General features: G+C 43.9%; 1 protein-coding gene across 2 annotated transcripts in view; it reads left to right on the top strand.

Annotated features, from left to right (window-relative positions):
- Crybg1 (crystallin beta-gamma domain containing 1) overlaps positions 1–18,448 on the top strand; it is a 198,522-nt gene that overhangs the window by 109,752 nt on the left and 70,322 nt on the right. Inside the window, exon 1 of one of the 2 annotated variants that reach the window (NM_001368306.1) lies at positions 16,802–16,985. The exons of the other annotated variant lie outside the window; for it this stretch is intronic. Coding sequence (NP_001355235.1) covers positions 16,983–16,985 — 3 coding nt within the window. The 5' untranslated portion in view covers positions 16,802–16,982. Of the gene's footprint in view, positions 1–16,801; positions 16,986–18,448 lie in introns of those variants that run through there. 2 annotated transcript variants of the gene reach the window in all.

The raw sequence follows: 18,448 nt of genomic DNA, 5'->3' as shown, positions 1-18,448 counted from the left end.
TCACATCTACTAAAACCCAAAGCTCTGCCACGTGAGAGCTGTGTGAGCCTGAGCTACTCACTAAGCCTCTCTGTGCTTCAGTTTACTAAGTCAGCGCCATCAAAGCACTTAGAACCTCACCTGCCACAAAGATTGGATGAAATGGTGCCAGTACCATAAAGAGCAAGACGAAATCATATTTATGAAGAAAGGCACCCCAGCACCTAGAATCACAGGCATAGTTAGGTAAACCCCGCTTTTCTTACTCAATATTGTCTCTGCTGTTTCAGTCTTATTTCTTGGTATCTTTATTTTGCCTGTTTGCGAAACACACTTAACTATCATGGAGGATGCTCACAATAGAAGAGAGAGGCAGAATTGGGTGGAGGGGGTAGCCATGGTGTTGGTACTTGGCCTTTGGTTCTTGGTGAATGTTCGTGGCAGGGGTATTACCGAGGGATGTTCTGCTGCAGTTGGAGGGACTGAAATGTCAAGTTCAGCTAAGACAAGAAGTCAGCCTCCCCAGGCTCGCTGCGTTCCAGCTGCTTCAGTTTATGCCAGGTTGCCGTTTGGCTTGGGGCTAAGGCTGTCTTAAGGTAGACCTCATTCACCTAGCTTCAGAAAATCCCTAGTGAAATGTCTCCCTCGCTCATCCCTGGTGGGCTGAACTGTAACACGGAAGTAAGACAGCAGATCACGATGAAGAAAGGTGAACGCAGACACTTTGTGGCCACGCCCCTCCTTTCAGAGCTGGGCTGCTGGGAGCAATTTCCTGCCTAGGTTCCTGGAGCTGAGAAAGAGCCTTTTTGTGTGGGTCTCATCAGAGGTGGGTATGAAAAGTTCCTTCTTGTCTGAAGGCTCTCCAGTCATGAAGAGAGCTTTTCATTCTCCCTGGGTCGGTTCTGAGCAGAGAGCTGCGACCAAACGTTTGGAAGGCTCCTGGTCCAAGTTGCCACTTCCTCTGCCGCAGGGTGAGGAAGGCTGTGAGAGCCTCCACCCTGTGCAAAGGAGGCGGGCACAGCAGTTGGTCTCCCTGACTGTCTGAGCTGGGGTGTGCATCACTGGAGAGGCACTTGGCATGGGGCATGGGTCACACAGTCACCCCCACAGGTTTAGAAAACTGCAGGATAATCCTTCACAGATTGTCTGTCCTGTTAGGCCAGATCTTTATATCATGTAAAACTTTAAAGTATTAAGGGTGCCCCAGAACCAAAATGCAAATAAGTGGGTACCTGTTTTTCTTCTGTGTTAAGATTAGATCAGCCTTATCGTTCTTTCTAAACCTTAATTCCAATTATGTTTACAATCAGATAAAGCCAGTTAAACTGTGGTTTATATGGAGACGGATGATAGCTACAATCTAGAAACTGAAGTACACGCTGAATTATAAAACCTGCGCTGTAAGTAATTGCTGGGTAGACTTGTGCCGGGAGGCTTGCGTTGTGCCTCTCACATGTCCGCTAAGGACAGGGTGACATTTGACAGAGAGTAAGTCAATGGAAATCGTGTCAAACATGACCGTTTATAAAAAAAACACAGACACCTGCTCTGAGTGATGATTTGTGATATGCACTGATCAGTTGTGCCCTCTCCCCAATTAATATGTTGAAAATCTATCTGACAATATGATGGTATTATGAATTGGGTGGGGCCTTTGGAGTTTTTGGTTCCTTAACATAAAATCTTTGTGAATGGGATACACACACACTATGTCTGGCTCTAGCAATAAAATATATATATATATATTAAAATATATAATATGTATATTGTATCTATTTTAATATATGATATTATACATAATATATTTAAAATATATAATATAGTGTAGTATATACATAACATATGGTAGTATGTCATATACAATAGAAATAGATAATATATGCTAAAGATATTATATGTTATAATATATATTAGTATATATTTATATACACATATTAGTGTATGTATATATTAAAACATGTATTTATAAATCGTACATATTAATATATACATTGTTTAATGCTGAGCCCAAAATTGTGTGTGTGTGTATGGTGTTATGGTAGCATATATATATATGTGTGTATATGTGTGTGTATGTGTATATACATATATATGCAAATGTATAGTGGCCCAGTTCTGTAATCTCAGCACTTGGAAGACTAAGGCAGGAGGATTGCTACAAGTTCAAGGACTTATAGCTGGGCTACATAATAAATCAGAGGCCAGCCTGGAATGAGATGAGTGAGGTTGTGGATAAAGAGAGAATATGAGTGAATGAAGGTAGAGAGTTTGCTTCTGTGGAGACACTTGGAGAAGGCCCTTACCTTACATACCCTGCCAGCCCCTTGATGTCTCGCTTCCCAGCCTCCAGAACAGTGAGGAATATGTTAGCTAGCTCTGGGTTAGCATCTCAGTCTATGGGTTTCTGTTGTGGTGGCCTGAATGGACTAAATCACATGGCTTTGCTTTCTGAGCCTTTGTAGCCAAGGACCTTTTTAAGGTTTATTCTGATTGGTGCATGCCCCTAAGGACCTTTCTAAGGTTTTTTTTCTGATTGGTGCATGCCCCTAGGACTACAGCATGTGACAAGAGAAGCCTGACTGATGCTCAATGAAGGTTGAGTGAATGAGCACGGTTCTGATGGACCTTCACATTGAGATCATTACTTTGCTAAGAAACCATCCCCCCAACTACACATACATCCCCAGGTGTTTCCATGGTCTAGCATTATGTGTTCTTTCTTGTCTCAAGGCAGAGAAGCCGACAGTGTAGCGGCCCTAACAGGTGCAGACCCCAGGGTCCCAGTGGCTCCCATAGTCCTCCTTTATGACCCAGAAGTGTCCCTTTATCATTTATGAACTTCATGAGTCCAGGTCACCTCAGAATGAGACCCTGTGGTGGTTTGAATAGGTTTGGCCCCATAGCATCATGTGTTTGAATGCTTGGTTATAGGGAGTGGCACTATTAGGCAGTGTGGCCTTATTAGAGGAAGTGTGTCACTGTGTAGGTAGGATTTGAGGTATGCTATGCTCAGGCTGCACCCAACGCAGAAGATAGTCTCCTCCTGGCTGTCTTCTGATCAAGATGTAGAACTCCCAGCACCTCCAGCATCATGTCTGCCTGGACACAGCCATGCCTCCAACCATGATCATAATGGGCTGAACTTCTGAAACTGTAAGCCAGCCCCAATTGAATGTTGTCCTTTATAAGAGTTGCCTTGGTTGTGGTGTCTTTTCAGAGCAATAAAACCCTATGACAGACTCCAGCCCAGTTTCTGCTCTTCTTTGGAAGCTCAGAAGAATAGCAGGGCGTTCCAGGTGCACATTCTGTTACATGCACATAGAGCTCTTTTCATTGACCTCCTGTGAACCAAGTACTCGAGACTAGAAGATTATAAGCAGCAGAAATGTGTGTCCTACAGTTCTGATGTAGTCAGGGGCCAGCAGGGTTAGGTTCTAACAATGCTGTTATCCTGGGTTGTGGTCAGCTGGCTCCTTGTAGCTTCACTCAGCAGAAAGCAGAGAAGGAAGCAAGCTCTCATGTGACTAGGGCACTAATCCCATTAATGAGGGCTCTGCCCTCATGATCTGATCATACCCTACAGGTTCCATACTCTATTACTGTCACACTCCAGGGCAAGGTTTCAACATACTACTCTAAAGGAACTAAACACCAGTCTATAGCACCTACCTGCTCATTATCATATATTTCTCTGATTGGGGAGGGATTGCGTAGACCATTACTCCCTTCATCAAACAGCTTCTGGAACCAACAGTAAAGACTCTACACACAATAACTTGCTAATAATGCCTGTTAACAGCTCTCTGAGGTAGACACCAGATCCTCCCTAGTTTTTCTAAATTAAAGTGTGGAAGAGTAAAACATAAAACAGTAACAATGTAAAGAAAATGTCCAAGTAAAGTTATGAAACATTACACTACTGGTGCATTAGAAAATATTTATTTATTTTCTCACTGTGTAAACCTGGCTGGTTTAGAACTTGACTAAGTAGACCAGATTGGCCTCAGACTCACTTTGAACTACCTGCCTCTGCCTCCCAATTAAAGTGCTGGGATTACAAGCAAAAACATAATCTACCACACCTGTACTTTTGTTATATTAACAAATTCATGGGGGAGCTGTTTGTATTTTTATTTTTTGGTGTTGAGGGTAGACCCTAGGGCCTCAGACATGATAAGCAGGCACCCCTCTGAGCTATGCCTTCAGACCAAATGCTCTCGATGCATAAATACAATATAATGATCCAATTTATAAGTTAGTTATTTATAATCAATATATTTGTGAAATATTACATGAGATTATCTTAATGTAACTGAAACTTTATTGTCATTGAGCAAACACAAGGCCCTAGGTTCTATTTCCAGCACAGAATGGAAGAAACAGAACACTCTGCCCTCTGTGGTGGCACAAATCAGTAGTCTCAGCACTCAGAAGGCTGAGGCAGGAGCATGGAAAATCCAAGGCTAACATGAGTGAGGTAACAAGTTACAGGGCAGCTTGAGCTAGAGAGTGAGGACTTCTCTCAAAGAAAAGGAAGGGAGGGAGGGAGGGAGGGAGGGAGGCAGGGAGGGAGGGAGGCAGGGAGGAAGGAAGGAAGGAAGGAAGGAAGGAAGGAAGGAAGGAAGGAAGGAAGGAAGGAGAAAGGGAGGGAGGGAGAGGCTGGGCTGGGAAGGAAGGAAGAACAGAGAAAAGCTGGTGTCTGAGGCCCCTCAAGCCCATCAGAACTGGGATGAAGACTCTTCTTGCATGCCCGGTTAGACCGCAGGCTTCAGTGATGTTCACGGGAGGTGCTGCCTAGACCTCATTCCTATCCTAGGCTCACTCTGTTGTTCCGTTTCTACAGTTGTAATGCTGAGAAGGGATCCCATGGAACTTTACCATATTTATTATTTCTTGCAACACCAGGTTTTTCTTTTTCTTTTTTTTACTTTCACTGATTTCCTTGGAATGATGTAATAAGAGTCTAGAAGGATCTCACCTCATTATTGATTGTGGCCATTTTAAAAATTGAACTGTTCATCATCTATAAAGTCCACCATTTAAAATGTCCAAGTAGGTGGGTTTTAGTATGTTCATATGATCATATAACCATCGCTACCCTTGGTTTTCAGAGCCCTTTCATTGCTTTCTCAAAGAAACCCTGAAGTTTCTCCTCATCCCCTTCTCCATACCCCCTAGCAAGCACTAGCCCCTTTTCTGACCCTTTGTATGTATGATATAAACAGAATCACCATGTAAAGTTCTCTGGGTGGCTTCCTTCACTTAGTGCGGTGTCTCCAAGGTTCTTCCATGTAGTTGGATTTTTCAAAACCTACATTAATAATGGTTCTTAAATGATTCAACCTCCCTTATAGGTCATTTCCCACCAGAGGTAGTGAAAAGGAAAGGTTAATAAGGCAAAGGTGGTTGTGGACCTGTTTAGAAATAGTTCTTTGGGGTCACTCCGATCTTTGTTGTCAGGATATCAGCAGTCCAGCTCACACAAATCAGCAGCAGTAGCTTGATCCATTTGCGGAAAAACAATCATGAGTCAGCAATGGCAGTTTGATCCAGAAGAAACAATGAGGCTCTGCCAATCAGCCTGAGTTCACAGAAGTGCCAAGAAGCCATTGGAATATGACAAGAAGTCCTTTGGTACATTTCTGTCTATGCTGTCATGACAAATGATGGTCAGCAAAGAAGGCAAGGCGAACCAATGCCACAGTGTCACCCACTGTCTGTTGGGTTACACTTATACCCTTTCCAGACATCATGTGCTCTCTCAAACATCCTCTCTAGCAAAACATCATGTGCCCCTTTTCCTGGCAGCTTCCAGAAAAAAAAATAACACGTGTCTGTTCTCAGCAAAACATCCTCCCATGTGTCTGCCTCAGCAAAACATCCTCTTGTGAGATCGTTTCCAGAAACACAACACATGACACAACTGAGTCTCCAGAGAAACCAGAAATTTCCCCTTCACTACCACATTGTGGCTTATGTCAGGACTTCATCCTTCTTTGGCAAGAGAGTCATCATTTATTTATCCATCGGATGAAAATTTGGGTTAGTCTTGCTTTTTAATTCATGAATAGTTCTGTCATGAACATTGACCTTTAAGTTTCTGTGTAGATGCTTTTAATCCTCTTGGGCAAGTACTAGGAGTGGAATTACTGGATGTTTTATGGTCAGCTCAGGATGACCATGGACTGGTTGCTTTAGAAGTAGACATTTATTTCTCACACTCCTGGAGCCTAGAATTCAAGATTAAAGCATCAACGTGGACAGTTTCTGGGGAGAGTTCTTAGGTAAGAGAGAGAACCCTCAGAACCTACATTTATACTGTGTACTCGCATGGTCTTTCCAGGGATGGAGGGAAATGAGTGGGCTAGGGTGGGAAGACAGAAGAGAAGATCGCATTTCTTCAGGTACTATAAAGGCTCTAATCCCATCACCAGAGCACAATATTCATGACCTGATTAATTCAATCTGTTTACCTCCCAAAGGCCCCACTTTCAATACTATAATGTTGAAAATGAGGCTCCAGTAAATCAGGAGATAGGGAATATATTCAGCCCAGATCACTGAGTCAAATGACAATTGTGTTTAATGTTTGTAGTCAATGTTTTACAACCACAGCAACAATGGGGAAAGCCATTTGCACAGGGGTTTGTGCATATTCTCATCAGCACTTTCTGTATCTTTTTTTTTATTTTATCCATCGCAATGGGTACAGTGTGGTGTGCCATTGTGGCTTTGATTGAGTTTCTCCTATACAACGTAATGCTATGCATATATATATATATATATATGTTGACTATTTCCATTCTTCTTTGGAAAAAGTGTCTCTTCTTGTGTTTTGTGGGCCACATTTTTATTTTCTTAGACACATAGATGCTTTTAATTTTGAAGACCTATTGGCTGGTTAACTTTAGGTTCACAAGGAACTAAGGTTAGCTTCAACTTCACAAAGATGGAATTAAACCTATCGTTTCATTTTACAGGCCTAGTGCTCACACATAGACCTTGGGTCTGCTTTATGCCGGCCTTTGCTTATGAGGTTAGGCAGGAATGATTGTGCATTTTTGCTAGAAACGCAATCTGTCTTCTCAGTGGCAAAGTGCCAAGGAAGATAAATTATAGGAGGACCAATCGTCAGGATGGAGGCTGAGTATGAGCAACTCAGGAGATCCAGGCTGATGGTTCTGAATAGGTGTGGTATGGCAGGTGAAGGTGATGCCCGTGGCAACTGGGCAAGCCAGGATGGCTCACCCCAGTCTGGAGGTAGCTAGAGTACTTAAAAAAAAAAGATGTATTTATTTATTTTATGTATATAAGTACACTGTAGCTGTACAGATGGTTGTGAGAATTGCATGTGGTTGCTGGGAATTGAACTCAGAACCTCTGCTCGCTCCGGCCCAAAGATTTATTTAATGTTATATGTAAGTACACCGTAGCTGTTTTCGGACATACCAGAAGACGGTGTCAGATCCCATTGCAGATAGTTGTGAGCCACCATGTGGTTGCTGGGATTTGAATTCAGGACCTTCGGAAGAGCAGTGAGTGCTCTTAGTCTCTGACTCATCTCTCCAGCCTGAGTATTTTATATTAAGAGAAATTTGGATGCTACTGTTGAGTGAAAGTTAAATTTATTAGGACTCTGACAATCTAAATCCTGAAGAGAATAGTTAAAAAAGCTGGCCAGCCTCAGACGATGCCCTGTGGAATCTGATGGGACTCTGGCAGCATCCTTGACAGTCTCTGTGTCTGCAGACCCCATGTTGATCTCCGATGATATAGTTCTCAACTCCAACTCATCCTCAGAGAGGACCAGAGGTAGAGCCTGGCTCTCTCCTGCTCCTGTAGGTTCTTCTGCAGATCTGGCCTCCTCCTCCCCTCTGTCTTTTGTGGATCTACCCACTAGTTCCATTTAGATGGTCCATTGTGCTTCCTATTGGCACCAGACACAGAGATCCTGGAAGGAGATCAAAGAGAAGGAAGGAAGTGAGGCTTAGACCTTCTTTCTTCTAGATCCTCTCCAGTAGGCAGGCATTGCAGGCCGCCTGTGTCTCTCAGTCCCTGCCAGCATCTCCTCCTCACATCTGTCTGTGGGTCCCTGTCTCAGGAGCAACTCCCTCCTTGCCCGTCGGGGCTGTTCTAGTCTTGGATCAGGACACTGCTCTTAGGGCCTCTGTGCCCACCATTGCCCCCATCTCCATTTCTGTCTTTTCTTTCTTGCAGGGCTTCTCTAATGCTCATTCTCTTTGTATGTGCTTTGCTAAGCAAGCCAGACTTGAGGATTTTTCACTGTAAAACAATGCCGTGAAATGAATGCATCCGTTCTGTAACTTTCTGGAGCGCTCACTGGGTATTTGGGACTCCTGTTGCAAGACTGTGAGGCTCTGAGAACACAGAGTGAAGGGAGACGGTAACATCCATGCTCTCAGGACAGGATGCTCCAGGGGGGAAATGAAAGTAAAGATACACACATTTTAATCTAGTGAGCTAGAGACAGGAAATTGGATGAATAATGTACCAGAGAAAGGGGGTAGAGATGACTATGAGGAAGTATTATCCTAACAGGTGGTGGAGTCACAGGAGGCTTCTCTAAGGTGACAGGTAAAAAATATGTGGTAGTCTGGAAAGGGCAGTCTGGAAAAACTGCGTGTGTAGAACAGTCTGAAGGGACTCTGACTGAAGCAAGGACTAGCTAGTGCTGAGAGATCATAGGACAATGGGTGAGGGGATTGTGGCAGCCATGTTGGCCACTTCTCAGAACCATCCGTGTCACGAGGGAGAAAGGGTTGCTCAAGTACACCTAACCTTTCCTCTTCCTGGGTGGCTTCATAAGAGTCCTGTAGCCCCAGGTTATTGAATGCTTAAAGAGGACTGACTCAATACTGCAGCATGGAACTGTACTGTCAAGAAACCCCAAGGATATCCAAGGCTCCATAAAGCTGACATTACAATGGAGATGAGAGTGAGGATAGAAAGAGATGGGCTAAGCAAGGAGGCCCTGACAGAAGGGACAAGATGAAAGGGACCCAAAGCAGAGGTGGTTTCTGCAGAGCCGGAGGTTAGAACTGATGGAAGGGAGGACTGGCTGGCCAGCCTCAGACTTAGTGACTGCCCTTGGACAAGTCCCTCGTCTTCTGTCTACTTGCACCTTGTCTGCAAGCCTGCTTCGATTTCCTATTGCTGTAATAAAACACTATAGCCAAGGCAGCTTAGGGAAGGAAGGGCTGATTGGGGCTTGCAGTCCATCACCAGCCAGGGAAGCTGAGCAGTGGCAGGCATAGCAGCTGGAGCCTGGAACTGAGAGCTGAGAGCTGAGAGCATGTATCTCCAACCACAAACAGGAAGCAGAGAGAGCCAAGTGGAGATGGGTGGCTTTTGAAACCTCAGATCCTACCCTCAGTGATATACTTCCTCCAGCAAGGCCACACATTCTAAACTGGCTGTGGTGATTTAAATGAGATTGACTGCCACAGGCTCATATACGTGCATGCTTCGTCCTCAGTTGAGTCAAGAAAGGAATTTGGATCCCTTCTTCCTCTAGCTCTCTCTCTCTCTCTCTCTCTTTCTCTCTCTCTCTGTCTCCCCTTCCCCCTCTCTCCCTCTCCCTCTCTATCTCTCTCTCTCCTTCCCCCCTCCCTCCCCTCCCTCTCTCCTTCCCCCCAGCTACTCCTCCAGCAACATGCCTTCCTGTCTGCCACCAGACTCCCCACCATAATGATAATGGACCAACCCTATGAAACTAGAAGCAAACCCCCAATTAAATGCTTTCCTTTATAAGAGTTGTCTTGGTCATGGTGTCTCTTCACAGCAATAGAACACTACAACACTGCCAAACAGTGCCACCAACTGGGGAACAGGTATTCAAGTGCCCTACGCTATGGGAAACCACTATAAAAAACAAGATAATACAATAATATGCTCCTCTTTCAATTCAACGAATTTAGCTCTAGGAAATGCTTACCAAAATTCGTGAGTCATAGTTGACTTAACACTCATGGTTACAGTTTATAAAAATAAGATATAAATATATAAAATATGTATCACGTGCTATCCCCGGAGATTCCCAGGCATTCAAGAGCACCTGTCCTGTAACACGGAAAACAAAAGATAGCAGGTAACATTCCACCTGCTGAGTCCTCCTCCACCCCTCACCGCTCACTGTGGTCCTCCCTGAGACCATCCTTTCCCACCTCTCTCCCCATACTTCCTTGTACTACAAGTCATCTTGTGCTTGGAAACAGGTTCCTTCTTGATTTTTCCAGAGCATCGCATAAAAATATGATTGTATAAGCACAATAGACTTTTGCTGAGAGCCTGGCACTGCAGGCAACCAACCTGCCGAGAACTGCACTTGTAGCTGCTGCTGAGAAGATGGCTTCTGCCATCCCACACACTAGAAGACTCTCACTGATCTTGTCCTCTCACCATTTCTAAAGTCCGCTTTCAAAATCCAAATCTATATGTTCTTGCCTTCCTAAAGATCCCTATTTCTTATTCAGACAAAACCTATTTTTAAAAAATCTGCTCAAGGGGCATCTCATTTTGGTTATCTATTTCCTAAAATGTGCCAGACATTAGAAGCTATTTTCTTCTTTGTAGCATAATCAGATTCTTGGTGAGAGCCCTTTAAGTGGAGGAGAACAGTATAGATTTATGAATGATTCTGGGTGTGCTACTCCATACTCAGCCCAGACTCCTACAAAAATGAAAACTATCGCTGTCTTACTGCAAAGAATAAAATTTTCCTTTTTGTTAGTAAAGAAAACACCTGGAGTGTTCCTGAGTGGAGAAAGACTGGGTGTTTATTTTAATCAAGAAAGCAAGAAGCTGGGAGACAGAACTGCCAACTTCCGAAAAGACAGTGGGGACGCCGGGCATGGTGACGCTTGCTGCTAACCCAGCACTGAGGAGGGGGTGAGGGAGAATCAGTAGTTCAAGGACACTCTCAACTACATAGTCAGTTTGAAGCTAGCCTGGGCTACATGAAATCCTATATCAAAGTATACCAACAGGGGCTGGAGAGGTGGCTCAGCAGTTAACAGCACTTGCTGTCTGTGAGAGGACCCAGGTTTTATTCCCAGCACCCACTTGGTGTGAAGCAACCATTTGTAATTACAGTTCCAGGGTTATCTCATGCCTTTTTCTGGCCTCTTTGGGCACCAGGCATGCACATGGTACCCAGAGACAAAATACTCATACACATGTAATAAAGTAATAAAAACATAAAACAAAGCAACAACAACAAAAAAGAAAAGATAAGGCAAAAAGGCCCTTCCTTGCCTCTATCTTGCTTGCTTGCTTGTTTGTTTTGAGATATCTGCTGTAGCCCAGGCTGACCTTGAACTCGTGACCTTCTTGCCCCTACCTCCCAAGTGCTGGGATTATAACTGTGTCACCATGCCTGAGTATTTTTATTTTTATAGTTTTGCTTTTATATCTGTGTGTGTGTGTGTGTGTGTGTGTGTGTGTGTGTGTGTTAGTCAGGGTTGTCTACAATAACAACTAATACAACAAACATTAATATACATTAAAGGATTATAATGACTCACAGGCTGTGGTCTAGCTAATGTAACTATATCTGGTGATATACAGAAGGTCCAAGAATCCAGTAATTGTTCAGTCCACGAGGCTGGATCATTCAGCTGGTCTTCAGTATACACTGGAATCCTGAAGAAGTAGGCTCAATGCCAGTGAAGGAATGGACTTGCCAGCTAGCTAGAGCTCTAGGAAGCTAGAGGAAGCAGGCAGAGAGGGGAGCTTCCTTCTTCTCTGTCCTTACATAGGTTTCCAGCAGAAGGTATGGCCTGGATTAAAGATGAACATTCTTGACCCCAAAAGTTCCACATTAAAGGTGTGTCTTAGCCAGGTTGTGGTGGTGAATACCTTTAACATCCATGAGTTTGGTCTACAGAGTGAGTTCCAAGACAGCCAGGGTTACACAGAAAAACCCTGTCTTGGAGAAAAAAAAAACTGTGTCTTCCCACCTCAAAGATCCAGATTAGGAGTGGATCTTCCCACTTCAAATTAAGCACAAACTGCTCATTGGTGAGCCCAGCCATTTGGGGGCTTTACTTTATTCCAGATATGATCAAGATGACAACTAAGACTAGCTGTCACGGTGTGTTTGCCTGAGTTTATGTGCACCATATGCACACAAGAGCCTTTGGAACTGGAGTTACAGGCATCTGTGAGGTATCTGGTGTGCATGCTGGGAACTGAACATTGGTCCTCTGAAGAGCAATATGTGCTCTTAACCAATGAGCTACTTCTCTAGCTCTGTCCTTTTCTTCTCTCTCTCTCTCTCTCTCTCTCTCTCTCTCTCTCTCTTGGCTGCAAGGTCTCTTTATGTAATTCAGGCTCACCTAGACCTATTTTTAATCTATTTATTTTTATATGAATGGGTGTTTGGCCTGCATGTGTGCCAGTGTACCATATGTGTCTGGTACCCAAGAGGCCAAAAGGGGATGTTGGGTGCCCTGGTACTAGAATCACAGATGACTGTGAGCTTCCATGTGGGTTCTGGGAATAGAATCCATGTCCTCTGGAAGAGCAGTAATGCTCTTAACCACTGAGACAGCTCTCTACCCCGGAAACTAACTCTCTCTCTCTCTCTCTCTCTCTCTCTCTCTCTCTCTCTCTCTCTTTTTTAAAGTTACTTTTATTTAAATAAAAATTGTAATATCTCTTTGTGTGTCTATGATGCATTCATGTGTCAGAGGACAAATGTAGAGGTCAGAGGACAATTTGTGGAATCAGCTGTTTTCCCCTCTACCATGTAGTTCCCAGGGAACAATGCCAACCAGGTCATCAAGCCTGGCAGCAAGAGCCTTTCCCACTGAGTCATTTGCTGGTTCTGGCCTGGAATCCTTAATCTGTTCTGCCTCCTCAGGGATTACAGCTGTATACCAACAACTGGCACACGCACACATGCACATGCACACTTGAGCTTACACACACCTCTCTCCTAAAACAAGGAAACATTCAAGCTTTCAACCTGCATGGAGATCCAAACAGTTTTCATTTTGTTCATATACAAATGAGCTTTTCTTCTGTCCATGCCTGTGTATTTATCACCGTGTACTTTTCAGATGACCCTATGGGATCCTTGCGAAACAGCCATCAAAGTATTCCGAGCACAACTCTCTGAATAGACTTGGGGCATACCTTCACTTGGAGGGTCAATCACCCCTCTGTGTCTTTGTCACAAAGTTATCCACATGGAAGTTTGTACCCTCATAGTCCTAAACCCTGCTCTGGTAGCTTCCTCATTTCCCCAAAATGCACAGTGGATTTACTTGTCATTCCTCAGGTGCCTGCATTATGGTCCTCGTAGATTAAAGTCACTCACGTGCATGAATGGATCCTTATAATTAAAAAATCATATTTGATGCAGGGCTGCAGAGATGGATCAGTAGGTCAAAGTGCTTAATGCATGAAACTGGTGATTGGTGTTCTAGCCACGGTTGTCACATTAGAGCTTCTATTGCTGTGATAAAACACCATGACTCAAAGCAGCTTGGGAAGGAAAGGGTTTATTTTGCTTACACTTCTATATCACCATCCATCATCCTAGAAGTCAAGGAAGGAGCTGATGCAGAGGCCATGGAGGGGAGCTGCTTACTGCCTTGCTCCCCATGACTTGCTCAGCCTGCTTTCTTATAGAACCCAAGACTACCTGCCCAGGGCTGGGCCCTCCCCCATCAATCACTAATTTAAAAAAAAAATGCCTTACAGGCTTGCCTACAGCCTAATCTTATGGAATCATTTTCTCAACTTGGGCTCCCTCCTCTCAAATGTCTCTACCGTATGCCAAGTTGACATAAAATTAGCCCATCTTGTAAAGGTGCCATTTATAGACAATCTTGTATCTTTCTCACCAAACTGTGACCATGGTGACTGATTTGGGGTTCAGATTCAATGCAAATGTATCGCCTTGAGAGGGAAACTTCCATGGGTTATGGACGCTTTCACTTGGAGATAGTAACTGTCCCCTAAATTCGACATGACTCCTGCTGCCCCGCCCTGTAGGTCTTGTGACTCTCCACTGAGCTCCTCTGGGTTCTTCCTTCCCTTCCGACATCTTCCTTCTCACTGAGCACCCTCCCCTTCCCTCTGTCCCAACTGCTGGTCCCTCCAGGCCCGTTTCATTTCCCGTGTGAACTGTGGGACCAAGCAGAGGCTGCAATGCTCCACCTCTTCCTGAGTAGTTTGACTCATGCCGCTTCCTCTCAGAAACCTGTGGAGGGCGGGCTCCTGCCTCACAAGACTCTACACCTCTGGTCTCTTGACTCGCTTCTCAGGGCTCTTCCCCAGTAAGATTCAGTTCACGATCCCCTTCCAGGACGCTCTGCCAGCCTTTTCCGTGCTACATAACCCTGGCTTGGCCATTGTGCCTACATTTCTCTTGGCCAGCTTCCTTCAGGCCCTGCCCTCTGCAGGAGTGCCTTCCCTCCACCCAGACCTTGTTAAACCTATGCTTCAAGGCTCACCCATTGCCAATCTCCTTCCCTTTGAACTCGTCGAGCGTCACAAATGTCTCTATACCTACTACAGCACTTAATTACACACCCGCTTGCACACTGGCACTTGTTCTATGGATAAATCTATATGCTTCTAGAAGCAAGAGTAAGCCATCTAGCCTGCCCCTCACAGTGAGCCCATGGTAGCAGGATGCAGACATCAGTGGTTCACTCAGGCTGGCCTCTAGCCAAGGATGATCTTGATCCGATCCTCCTGCCTCTACCTCCCAGACCCTGAGATTATGTGTCGCCTGTTATTATGCAGAGCTGGGATAGAACCCAGAATGTCATGCATGCTAGGCAAGCACTTAGTTAACTAAGTCACATTCCCAGACTTGATGTCACATATTCTTACAGTTCCTAAGACCTAGAAAGAGAGAGTGCAATGGTTAAGATGCTTTCCCAGAGAATCTGAGTTCTGTTCCTGGCTCCCACATCAAGCATCTCACAGCCACTTGTAACTGGAGCTCCAGCAGGCCTCGGTGCCTCTATGGGACCTTCAAACACATACACACACACACACACACACACACACACACACACACACACACCCCTCTAATATATACATATATAAGATTGTTACAGTAAAAAAAAAGATTGTTACAGAATGATTTCTTAGTAACTCATAAAGCTATAATCTTTATAAAGGCAGAAAGAAAAGGTTTTTTAAAGTCAGCTAATCCACTTACAAAGCATACATTTTCTACATGGGCCACCCCTAAATGGCAACTATTGCTGCATTCCTATCATATATACCTCTACATGCCAGTATTTCCTTGTGGTTTCCCCACATATCTGTGTCTTTCTCCACAATATGTACCCCCACTTATTTCTTGTTTTTTATCCCAAACTGACTGATCGAGCTGGCAGCTGATAAATGCCTGTTGATTTCGTCTGAATAAATGAATGACAAGCTGTAGCATGGTCAGCCTTGAGAGTTTGTACTAAGTAATTGTGGGGTGGTTCTGTTGCTGTTTTTGTTTGGTTGTTTGGTTGGTAGGTGTTTTTTTGTGTTTTAAGATAGCATCTCATGTAGCCCAGGTTGGCCTCCTACTTGCTCTGTGGAGGAGATTGGCCTTGTATTCCTGATCTTCCAGTTTCTTCTTCCTAAATACTGAGGATTACAATCATGTACCCCAGTGTCAAAGTTGTCCTACGTAATTGTGCTGGGAAATAAGTCAGTCACAAAAAGATAAGCAAACCCAAAGTTGTCAGACTTAGGCAGAAGGTAGGATGGCAGCTTTTTTGGGCTGGAGGGCAGAGAACGTATAGTTGTTTAGTAGAGATACCATTTTAGTTTTCAACAATGAAAATGTCCTAGAGGTATTTTGCAAAGCAATATGAGTATAGCTAGCATTATAAAATTATGTGCTTAAGAATCATCTAGATGATAAAGTATGTGTCTTGTGCTTTTTACGAGGGTGGAAAAGAAAACTTTGGATAATGCGTAGCATCTTACATGCAGACACCATCAGCAATGTGTGCTCAGCGCTGACTTGAACCAGCAGGTGTTTCCTGGTTCTTGATGGAATAAGACAGCGATTTTTCCTGACCTGTATCACCCCCCACAAGGACAAGCATGAGGAGGCCTGCTGGAACCATCATGCTTGCTGAGCAGTGAAACAAAAGAGTCTCACCAAACACTAAACGCTTTTAGACTGAATGTGGTGGTGGGGGAAGCCCAGCATATATTAACCCCCCCCCCCAAAAAACCAAAATAAACAAACAAAACAAAATCCTGCATGTGAGTGCAGCTATCAAAAATGATGTATAGTTACTGGATTAGATTGACTGGTGAAAATAGGTGTCAGTCACTTGAGTCCCAGTGAGATGGATGAATTTTTACCCTTTCTATGGCGTGTCACCCCCTCATGCACTTTTAACAATAGTACATGAGATGTGATTTATGGAATGTAATTTATACTTTTGTAAAAAACAAAAAGCATAAAACTGGTGTTAGAACAACATAAAATTAAAAACCCAGCATTAAAGACAATAAAGACACTTTGTTTACCAGAGAATTCAACTCAGAGCTAAGCTGCGCCTTTCACTCTGAGTATTTCTCATCCATCCACACATTTTTGTTGTTGGTGGTGTTTTTGTTGTTGTTGTTTTGTTTTGGATTTTTTTTTTTGTAGAGTTTAATATATGCAGAGCACTTCCCCCAAACTACCTGCTTACTGTTCCCTCTGTTGTCTTTTCAGCAAGTTGGGTTTAATGTCACACCCCAAAAAGGGCCCACCTCTTTAACCCTTTCAACTCTTGAATGAAACACACCCTTATTAACTGAGCTTTTCACATGAACCGGCAGTGTCTCCGTTTCAGCTCTGGCTACAGAGACTGAGCTGCGGGAGTTGAACAGGGCAGACTGGAACTTGGACAGGCTGGGCTGTGGTGAGAAGCAGGGTAGAGGGGATGCAGGCCGAGCTGCCTGCTGCTGCCTGCAGTCTTTTGGTGTATCCATAGGAAGTGGAGAAGAGGCAAGACAGCATGGTAAGAAACGACTGGTCTTGTTATCTCTCTTCTGCCTACAACCTTGTTTCTAACTGATACAGAATCGATACTAGTGACATCGACTAACTTCACAAAGTATCTATTGTCTAGATCTGGCAAGTACTTTGCTCTTAAAGGTTTCAAGCAATTCTGAATAGAACATGGTGGGAGCTACATAGGGACAGAGACTTTGGCTCTAAGAGGGAATGAAATGTCCAAGATGTGGTCTGCACTGTCTGATATAAGCAAGCTAATCAGGATCACTAGCAAGCTGCTCTGGTTAATTACATCTGGGTTCCCTACATCGGTCATTCTCATGTTGATTTATAATCCTGCTCTTTGAGTGTACTGTAATGACTTAGTTAAAACTTTTACCCAGCTCTGTCCCTCCCCTCTTTCAAATTTCAAAGACAAACTGGTATGGGCTCTTTGGGGCAGGGATGGGGGAGAGGGAGAGAGTGACTTTAGTGGGGAAGAAATGGTGATAGAGGTAGAAGAGTATTCAGCGTTCTTCTCAGATGTAGGCTGTCTTTCAAAGGTGTCTCCCGTGGGTGTTGGCTGCCTGCTGCTCTCACCACCTGCCCAGTAAGGAGTTATTAAGTATTGCACATGCTTTCCCCAAACGAGATTTATTGGGACACAGAAATGCTATGGGAACAACTGGGCTTCTTACAAACCTATCATTCCAGAAGTGCGAAGGGTTCGGATAAGAAGAAGAGTGATCTTGCATCCGTTTAAGAAAAAGGAGACTTATATAAGACCTATTAAACCTTGCTCCACTGGTTTAGTCACAGAGGTGTAATCATTAAACCCAAGTTCCTGGTGGGCTTTACTGTGTGGTGGGCTTTAGTGGGTGGTGGGCTTTCGTGCCTCTGTTTTCCCTGTTAGAACTTGAACACCTAACCCTTACCTGTCATTTGGTATTTTAAAAACAGACATTTGGATTTAAATTTAAGTTTGAGTTCTTAGTCTTCCCTTTACCAAAACATTTTTGAAGTGTGTGTGTGTGTGTGTGCTCCCTTGAGCACTCATGTATGCACACATGTGGAGATCAGCATGTAATTTGCAGGAGTCCGTTTTTTTCTCTACCCTGTGGGTGTTGGGGATAGAACTCAGGTCATCAGGCTTGGTGGCAAGCGTCTGTACCAGTTGAGCCATCTCATTGGCCCTCTTAATCTTTTCTCAGACATCTTAATAGATCCTCCCCCACCCCTACCCCCCAAAAAAAAGAAAGAAGAAAAAGAGCAAAAACACTTCAAAATGATTTGCTAATTAAAAAAGAACAAAACCAAAAACAAATCAACCATGATGTGAGTCTAAGAACATCACAGATACAATTCATCAAAAGCATTTGAAGTTTAATAACTAAGATTTCTGGGTTTTGGTCACTCATCCTATGAATGTACAACACCTGACGCTATGCCTCACAGCTCTGTCTGTGGATGCTGCCCTGTGAGCTTAGG

The sequence above is a fragment of the Mus musculus genome, chromosome 10 (assembly GCF_000001635.26).
Source record: "Mus musculus strain C57BL/6J chromosome 10, GRCm38.p6 C57BL/6J".
Lineage (NCBI taxonomy): Eukaryota > Metazoa > Chordata > Mammalia > Rodentia > Muridae > Mus > Mus musculus.
Note: the sequence above shows the minus strand (reverse complement) of the source record. Positions and strands in the feature narration are given on the sequence as shown.